We start from the raw sequence: 10130 nt of genomic DNA, 5'->3' as shown, positions 1-10130 counted from the left end.
ACACACACTCCCACAGCCCTCACAAGGAGTAAAAACAGGTTAAAACAATGGATTCCATCTGATACCTGGGAATTTTGGGGAATTTTGACATTTAAACTCAAGGTGTGATACAGTCTCAAATTTTGGTCCCAGTGTTCACTCAGCTCCTGTCTGCATCACAGGGTGCATATTTCCTGACAGTTTTTAGCTGACATCTCAAGCTGTCCGTCAGGAAAACCTCTTACCAGAAAGATAAAGGTCTATTTAAGTAATAGATTCCTGTTCATTGGCTATTTTAAAACCTAACCCTCCCCCCCCTCCCCCAAAACATATCATGATAAAATGTTTTAAATGCTTTACTTAATAACCTACAAAGGCTTACAATAGACTTCTGAACACTTGTAAAAAAAATAAAAAAGCATTTTTACTCTCTATTTCCATCATTCAAAATTAAACAATAAGAATATATTCTCGTTGGAGAAGTAGTTTCAATATTGAAAATGCTGCATCTCACATTGGGAGTTTCATTATTTGCACAGGTCTTGTTATGACTTGAGATCAAGTGAGACAAGTTTAACTATTTTAATAAGCACAAATAAAGTATATTTCAGTTTCATCCCTTTGGCCTTTCAGAATAAACCAGCCTGTTTCTAATTTGGACTCCCCAAACAATGGCTCAATTTTGGATTCAGTAGCACCAGGCAAGCAGGAATACCAGTTAATATGAGAGTAGAAAAAGCTTTCAGATAACATTCGCCATGTAGTGAGCTTGCTAAAATATTATGCATAAAATTATGGTGTGAAACCTACCTGAGAACTGTATCACTGGAAAAGTAGAATTACTGGTAATCAGAACAAAAAACACAGCACAATTCTATTTAAGTGATTGCTGTTTGGTAGATTCATGCAGAGTGAAGACTCTGCAAGGGCAGATTATGATCTGCTGACCATACATAATTGGATTATTATTACTGCTAGTATGCCAAATAATTCTTCCCAAGTATGAGGTCAAATCCAGAACTATTCCAAAATGGGAAACTGACTTAACAAAATACACGATAAAGTCAGAGTTGGGCTAATTTTAGCTAGTATAAGGAAAAAATAGAATAAAAATGAAGGTGCTTCAACTTGTCAATTAGAAATCACAATTGGGCCTTCTTCTGTACCTAGCAAGAGTAGCAGTTGCATTGATTTTCGCAGGACTTCTTTTAACCATAGGCATGAATGCTCACAGTACAAAGAAAGCTGAGGGCACCTCCACTAGGCACCACAATTCCTAACTTTTAGGTACCTGGCACCCAAAATGGGATCCAAACCCAGAATTAGGCACCTAAACTCTTTACAGAAAATGGAAGAATTAAGCCCACGAAAGCAGACATCCAGAAGACCCAGATGCAGAGGCTGGAGCCATGTAACACTAGCGCAGAAGAGGGGAGTATATTCAGGAGGAGAGATCTTGCCCCCCCTTCCAGAGTTGAGCAGCATTAATGGCCTGTGGGCATTCATTCATTCAGACCCAGGGGCACAAATTCACTCCTAGTTCAACTGGGCAAAAATGATGCCCCCTGTTACCCATAATATAATATGTGGTCTAAAAACCTCTGGCAATGACAGCAAAGCTGAGCCTCAATCTGGAGTGCTCTCTGTTTAATTATTAAAGAAGCTTGCAAACCACTTTTCTGCTGCTGTCTGTAGCAGGACCATGGCCCAGGGGGATCTTTGACTCCCCTTGGTGTCTGCATGACTCCCTCTTCCCCACTCTGGCTCCATGGGCGCCCTCCCTTTTCTGTACCTGCCACACCTTCATGGAGTTGTTGTGGTGTTAAGGGAAGCTGTCCATGGGTCACTTTAGCTAGATGGTATGTCTTGTACCTGGCTGACCCCAGTCTTGCCCCTCAGGCACTTAGTTATGGCCTTCCTGGCCCTGTCAGTGCCTCAGGGCACTGGTTGCATTATGGGCTAAATTCATGGCCTCCATCCTCCCCTGTAGCCATGCCCATGCCTTGCAGATGTTACTTGATGTTTGTTTGGAGCCTGACAAATATAATTGCAAACAGGCATGTCTAGCTGGAAAAATATCCTGGCTTCTTATGGGTGGCCAAATGCCACTTACTTTTAGGAAACAAAAGCAAACAGTTTCTGTCTCCCTCAGAAGAGCTGTCCAACAAAGCCATCAAAGAGCAAACCTCATCCTTTCACCCTGTGTTGCCAGTCCTGAATGCAGTGATCTGGTGACAACATAAAAAGTCTATCCAGGGGCCTCCTTCCTACCAGCTCCTCTATTGTGCTCTACTGCAAGGGCCTGATTTAGTGGGGGTTGGAAGAGGGATAGTAGCAGATCAGTCAACACCCCCAGGGCACTGGGAGAGAAGATATTCATTCCTCTTAGCCCCCTTGGTTTCACTGCCTGTATAATCAGCTCTGCACTCAGATGTTATGGGAGCCATTAAAGGTGGACGCAGCCTGCCTGTGTGTGCAGGTAATTAATAGCACACCTATTTCATTTGAAGAATTTATAATCTCATCTGCTGAATCAGGGGATTTTGAGCTTGAGAAGCATAATAGTTTCAGAGTAAATCGCTGGTAGAGCTTCTGAATGCAGCAAACTGCTTATCCCTGGACTAAGGTACTTATGGCACCTTTGTATCTCCTCAAGCTCATTACCTCCAGAATAAAGTGCTGAGAAACTAGGTGCACAAGCTGAACGGCTGTGGTTCAAGCTGACTACAGTATTGACAAAACCTGGGGGGTTGGCGAGCTGAACAAGCCAAAGAGTTGTGAGTCAGGGAACTGAAGGGATTGAGTTTCATTTTTCCTTTTGTGTGTCAGCCTAAACTGACAGTCTTTCTCTTCTGCTTGAAGACAACCACAAGGTTTATTTAAACACTTGGGGGTAGCTGGCTTGACTATGATTAAAGCATACCACTGAACCCAGACCCAGACTCTTTCCTCAGCCTGGACCTGGGATGCTTTCTACTGCCTTCATGTCCAGAGTGAGTTAACCGGCCCTGGAGAATCCAGCACAGCCCCATAGCTCTGTCACAGAGCAGGCTGGATGAAGAGGGGTGATCTAAGGTCTTTTTCTCATGGTTGACTTGTACTGCACTCATCATTTGCACCTGTGGAAAGAGCTGTGCAATGCAACCCAATCATTTATTGCAGAGGGTGGCATGGAAAAGTGGACAGAGGCAGGAAGAAATTTTGTATCCTGTGGCAATTTTCCTTGCAAAATTTTGACATAAATGACTTTTTTTTCTCTCAACATGTGCCGCCCCATGGCAGGACCTGAAATAGCCACTTAATACTTGTGTTGAAAGGCATGGTATTTGCTGATATTTCTATGTCCCTTGTGACAGAGGAACTGCGCCACAAAAGGTTTGTTTCTGAAGAACAGCATGTTACCAAACTGTGCAGCGTGTCAACCTTAGAAAAGCCAGTGAGAGAAGTGAATACCAAGGGCCTATTCTTCCCTGCTCCTTTTCTTCCCTGTCCATTGAATGAGCTCTCAAAAGATCCATCACAGAGAAAGTGAGTGCCAAAGAACTTTCAGCGAGTGTCGTGCATGGAGGCATCCTCAGTCATGATACCTGTGTCTGGTTATTTCCAGTCAAAATAATCTCCTACTCAATTAATGGAGAAGAATAGAGAAGCCAAGCCTGACTCACAATCACATGGGGGAAAATGAGAGTAGCTGCTCCAGTTCAAAACATTCAGCTTGCTGTGGAGGAGGATTAGCGTCATTGTGGAACTGTACTCTCTCTTTCTCTCTCTGCAACAGCCATAGGATCATAATAGGGAGAGATGGAAAAAGTCCCATTAAATCATTGAAGCCATTTCCCTCCTAAGGCAGAAAAAAACTTCTCCTAGTAGGGGACATATAAGGTATTAAACAGCCAGGGATAATCCCTTGAAAAATCTGATATGTAATTGTCAGATATCCCTGGACCATGCAGACCTGTAGGTATGTTTGGTGGCTTGGTGGCAAGGTATTGTGCTCCAGCTAAGGGTGGCATTAATCTACTCATCCTCCAGTATCTCTGAGCTACTGGGAGAGAATACCCTGATCATACTGTACATTGCTGAGCTAATACTTCTATGCTTAACTCTAAATTGACTGACTGCAAATCTTTCTTGTGCCAGTCGTGGCAGTCCTGAGTGTCCCATCTCTGACCCAGCAACAGGAGCTTCTCCAAGTGTGAGGTAGGGATAAATGGTTAGGGATTTGCTATACTTGGGAACCACTGCACCATATGATATTGTCTGCTGCAGGGAAGCATACAAAGCAATCGTGTCAGGCAGTACTATAAAGGTGGCAGATTTGCACTGTTCACATTAGTTTAATTTCCTTATGTAATCGGTATGTTTGTATCACTTGCTGTTCTACAGTTGTCCCAAAGTATCATCACGTTTGGGAAGAGCTCCCTGTAAACATCCATAAAGCTACCTCATTATGTCCCTTGAAATCCCTCGTTCATACTCTCCTTTGCAGCAACGCCTACAGAAAACCTGACAACAGTCAGCCTGCTATTGTGCTGATAACGTTCTGACCGCCCTAGTCTTGTTGTTTCCTTGTGCTCTACCATCTGTCTGTGTTATATCCTCTCTGGTCTCTCGTCTCATAGTTAGATGGTAAGATCCCTGGAGGCAGGGACTATCTTTTTGTTCTGTGTTTGTACAGCATTTTGGTCTTTGACTCATGCCTCTAGGTGATATCATGCTGCAAATAACAAGCTGCAACAGTTGTCCAGAAGTGACACTCAGTGAGTCAGTGGAATGTGAAACTCTCCCATGTCATCAGATATGGTGCAGGAGACCAACATGGTTCTGCCATTCCTGCTGATCCTGGGTTACTCCAGATGTTTTCCTCCTTTGAGAGGTGCTCAGTGGAGGGATTCTTGCAGCTGGCCCCTCCAGCTGCCAAATGGCTCATCTACCATGGCAAAGACTTTGGCTTCATTCTCCTTACTCGTTTGGGGGGATGTCCTTCTTCTTTCCTGGATAACTTGAATAGTCTGCAACAGCTGTTTCTTCAAAGCCCAGTATTTCAGCTGCCTGTCCCAAGTCCCCATTTTTTCCTTGCAGACTATTTAAGGCAGTGCAAAGAGAACATGAATAGGCAGCCAATTAAAATGTACCAAACTGGAAAGGTCAAAGAAATTCATCTAATTTTTGTGGCAACATTTTGTAAGGAAAAGAAGAATAGCGCATCATGAATCTTGCTTTGTGAAAATGATTGAAAGGAGAAAGGGAAATAGCTGAGCGTACTTATTACAAAGCTTTGGAAATCAATTTTTGTCCTCAGATGGTATTTCAGCTTTGCATACGGAATGAACGCACAGAACTATTTGCTTCATGGCTCTTGTCAAGAAACCACCTCGCTGCTTCCCATCAAACATTTTCAAGCCCACGGGCATGTTGGGAAGAAAGAGCCTCGTCGTACACTGCCTCGCACCTTGTGTAGTCATCTATGCTCTCACAATCGTGTGCAGTGCTCTGGACATTTCACAGAGCCCTGACATCTTGCAGTAGTACTGCTCAGGCTGTCGAGATTTGGGAATAGCTCTTATGCCACCTTCCTCTGGACAGCCAGCATGGGAGCTCCTTGGCTATGCCAATTGCTGGGTGCCCAGCCCCACTGTTGGGGAGTAGAAAGGGCACTTGTGTGAGCTGTTGCTTGTCTTATGAGATGTTCAGATGCTGACCCAAGGCAGCCAGAGGTGTAAAATGGTGCACAAGCAGGCCCTGGTGCTAGGGAGAGTCTAACTGCCCTGCACAGTTACACAGCTGTGGGAACACTGCCATTCTGCGTGTAAAAATGGTTCAGCTCTGGGCAGACTCCACTCTGGGCTTAGCCCTTTGTGATATGGAGGGCAACTGAGGCACCAAGGTCCTTAGCTTTCTCCTGAATGGCACGGCTCTGAACACTGGTCGCCTGGAACCAGAATTGTTCCAGCTGTGAAGGAGAGGCCTCGTGCCAGATACTCGAATAACTGCCTACTATACAAATGTGAGAAATAGCTTGAAAATTGCACAAAACACTGAACGACCCATGGGCAATGCTCTGTCACAGTAAAACTTCTGAGCAAATGAGAAACCTAACAACTAAAAACAGCTTGGATGTACTGGTAGCAAGCAAAAAGCAGACTCAAGTTATCTGCTTTTCGCTGTCAGGGTTTCTCTGCTTACCTAATGATGGCAATATATAAACTACAAATGAGAACAAAGCCATGAGTCAATGAAATCTAGGTATGATTTGTGATGAATTACCCTCAGTGGCTGGGCCAAACCCTTACCTCAGTTTCACTGTGGTCTAAATGCCCTAAGTTCAATGCAGATAATCCAAATGTGCAGTGATATACAGTACCCAAGGTTAGATTATGACCCTCTGGCTTTCTGAAATTAGATCCATCTATCCAAATAAATGAGGCTAATATCTTAATTTCTTGGACTGACATGAATGATGTTAATTATTTTCTGCAGAACCACTTTGACAGCCTAAGGAAGGAACACTATGGCACAAAATTAAACTCATTGCTACAATTTATTTTGACTTTACAAAGACTTTGACAAAAGCCCCTCACAAGAAGCCACTAATAAATAATATGGTTCTGATTGCGTTACATTGCAGTTGCACCTACTGGGCCCCACCGGAGAAGAGGACTTTGTCATAATAGGTGCTGTATAAACACACAGTGCGAGAGAGCTCTTGTCCTGAAGAACTGACAGTCTAAATAGGCTTTGACAGGCAAAAAATGGAAGAGGACACTGTACGGCCCTAAAGCTCACAACCTCCTCAAGGGTTTATTCCAAATTAGCCAAATTAGTACAGCAACTGCCAACAACAGTTCAGCTGCACACATTGTACACACTACTAGGGAGCAATCAAAGGTGTAGTCCCATTGTCATGAAAAACCTGCTCATTTTAAGCTGGTGGATCATTTTAAATTAAACCTGGAGCCAGACAGGCTCCCCTGAGAGCACCAAGATGTTTTAAAGCTGCCTTTGCTTATCATCCTCTCCCCTTTCAGGCCTTGTGCAGGAAGAAAACATCAGCCTCCTTCCAGTGGCAGTGGGAGAAAATATTATTTGGGGGGCTGGGAGTGTGGGGGGTGGTGCAGGGCCTCCCCTCCCTCCCGCAGGGCTGTTGCACAGCTAGCGTGCAACAGGGGTGCCGGGTGCGGTGCTGTGGCAGGGCACGGTGGTGATGCTGGAGTAGTGGAGCTGCGTTTGGGGGAGGCTAAGGCCCATTACCCCGTCTTCCGCTGCCTATGTCTCCATCCCTTCTAGTAGGCACTGGTACACACATTGACCTGCTGGTCAAACAAACCTACCATCCATCTCACCTATTTTTCCTCTTAAGTCGCGCCGGGCTCGATTCTGCCTGTCCTACACCCGTGGAAGAGTGCATCACGCTGGCTAGACCCACCAGTGACCGCATGAGCAGAGCTGGCAAAATACAGGCCAACCACATTTAGTTGGCCTCATCTCAGAGGGACCCCAGGCACATGATGAGCTGTGGGGTAGAGATGGTTTCACCTCTCTCTGACATGCAACTCCCTCTAGGGTGGACAGGAAACCTATTTCAGGATAACTGGGCAACAAGAGATGTTGGAGAGAAGGATCAGACCGACTGCCAGATTTTGTGTCAGGAAGAAATTTTCCCTCATGGTCAAATTGGTCCAGACTATGGTGGGGAGTGGTTTGCCTTCCTCTGTCACAGGGGGCATGGATTATTTCGGGAATATGCTAGCACACTTTTACAACAGCAGGACATTGGCTGCCCTGGACTTTCCCTGTGGCAGGTTTGGGTGTAACATCTTGTGTTGCGTCAGGGTTGACCATAGTTTTACTAAGAGGTGAGACGATGGATTTGTATGGGATGGTTTGCACATGGGATGGCTTGAGGCAGGGGATTGGACTAGAAATGACCTCTGGAGGTCCCTTCCTGCCCTAGTACTCTATGATTATCATCCTTGTTGTCCCTCTCTGCACTAAGATGGTCCAGAGAAGGACAACAAGGATGATAAGCAATATAGAGGGGCTTCCTTATGAGGAGAGACTAAAGAGGCCAGGGCTATTCCATTTAGAAAAGAGATGCTCGAGGCGGGACATGATGAGAGTTTGACAATACTGAATGGCAAAGAGAATGTCAATAGGGATTATTATTGGCAGTCTCTCACAAGAAGGAGTGAGTCTCCAGCCCGTTTAAAATGAATGCAAGGCAGTTGTTTGCCACCCAGCATCACTCAAGGGTGCAACTCATTGCCACCAGATGTGCTGGACAGAGAGTTTAATCAGATTGCAAAAGGACTTGGACACATTCTTGGGAGGAAAGGATATCGGTTGCTACCGAGCACAGGAGTGAGGGGCACGGTCTCTAACTCACCGCTTCCTCCACCTGAAATGCTGGAGGCTGCTGTAAAGGGAGAAAGGAACAGCGGGGAAAAAACCCAGACCAGACCCAGTCCACTCTCCCCTTTCAGCCTCCACCCTCTGTGATACAGACCTATTTGAGGTACATTGAAAATGGGGGCCAATGCCCACCAAGCAAAGCTGAAAGCCCCCCTTAGTACGGGGCTACCGGGGACAAGTGATTACAAGGGGCAACTAAAGAAAACAGGAATGGGAGTGAAGGTCACAGGTTCAAAACGAGCGCTCCAGAGCGCACCAGACAGCGCCCATTGCCCCTCGAACAGGTCCACAGAGCCAGTGGACGCTGCCCAATGAAACTGCTTGGAGATGTGAAAGGACCAGGGACAGGCCTACTTGCTGCTTTAAGAGACCGTGGGCTGATGCCCACCAAGATCGACTTTAAATCTCCCTTAAAAAGGAGGCTACTGACAAAACAGGAACTAGTTTCTTGGGACAAAGTAAAGGAAAACAGGGAAGGGAGTGAGGTCACAGGTTCAAAGTGAGAGATCCAAAAGGGGACACCGAGCAGAGCACACTGGACATGGCCCACTGCCCCTCGAACACATGCAAGGAGCCAGTGGATGCTGCCCAGTGAAACTCGGCCTGGAGACAGGATTAGACCAAAGACAGAAAAATGGCCCCATGGTCCCCAGGAGTCCTCCCGGTCACAGCCTCCACCCTGGTCAGGTAGCCGGGCTAGGGACGGGCCTGTCTGATGCATATTCCCTCTAGGGTGGACATGAAACCTATTTCAGGATAACTGGGCAACAAGAGACGATGGAGAGAAGGATCAGACCGACTGCCAGATTTTGTGTCAGGAAGAAATTTTCCCTCATGGTCAAATTGGTCCAGACTATGGTGGGGAGTGGTTTGCCTTCCTCTGTCACAGGGGGCATGGATTCCTCTGTGCACCCACAGAGCAATGGTTCCCCCCTGCTGGGAACAGAGCAGGCTACCGGGTGCGTATCAGCTGAATCCATGGGAGAAATAAAAGCCAAAACAGGGATGGGAGTGGTTTGAATGGTTTGAAACGAGTGCTCCAGTTAGCCAGGGCCAGGAGGGGGGTGACCAGGACTTTTAACACATCAGGGGAAGTCATGGGCCAGGCCTGGCACCGAACCTATAAGCCCCCTTTAGTATCGGTGATGTGTTACAGATTTCTTTGGACAGAGTCACGAAAACAGGGACATAACAAGCGTGCCAAGCGGAGGACACCAGCTGGACAGCCCTCCTGGCCCATGAGCGAGTCCAGGGACCAGGCAGACACTGCCCGGTGATCCTCTGCTGGCAGACAGGAATGAGCGTAGACAAGGAGAGTGGCCCCGTAGCCCCCCCGGCCACAGCCTCCTTCCTGGGCACACACACGGCCAGCTCAGCCAGCTTCCCTTGCCCTTGTCCATCCCCTGTCAGAGTCGAGTCTCGCTGGGCAGCATCCCCTGGCACCTTGGACTTGTCTGAGGGGCGGTGATGCTGTCCGGGGTGCTCTGCCCCGCGTCTCTCCCCAGCCGTGGCCCTGGGCAAGAGAGGCCCCTTAGAGGCTTAATTCTGATGACCTGGAAGGAAGCTGGACATTTGCCGCAAAATTTTGAGCCCCCCTGAAGTGTGGGTGCCCGGTTTGCCCTCGCCTCAGGCCGCCACTGCTTCCCTCGGCACTCTTATTATGAACCTTTGCCCCCGCCACCCCGTCCCTGCTTTCATTCGTCTTTGTGTGAGGAAACCTGCGGCCCGCCCGCCCCCCG

At 47.0% G+C, this 10130-nt stretch overlaps 1 protein-coding gene across 1 annotated transcript in view; it reads left to right on the top strand.

The window, feature by feature from the left end:
• The first annotated feature begins 3298 nt into the window (after positions 1–3298).
• Positions 3299–10130, top strand: part of GPR27 (G protein-coupled receptor 27) — a 9257-nt gene continuing 2425 nt past the window's right edge. The window contains exon 1 of the mRNA XM_019536992.1: positions 3299–3354. Within this exon, the coding sequence (XP_019392537.1) occupies positions 3299–3354 (56 nt within the window). The remainder of the gene's footprint in view (positions 3355–10130) is intronic.

This window comes from Crocodylus porosus, unplaced genomic scaffold, assembly GCF_001723895.1.
Source record: "Crocodylus porosus isolate Cpor-Errol unplaced genomic scaffold, CroPor_comp1, whole genome shotgun sequence".
Taxonomy (NCBI): Eukaryota; Metazoa; Chordata; order Crocodylia; family Crocodylidae; genus Crocodylus; species Crocodylus porosus.
Note: the sequence above shows the minus strand (reverse complement) of the source record. Positions and strands in the feature narration are given on the sequence as shown.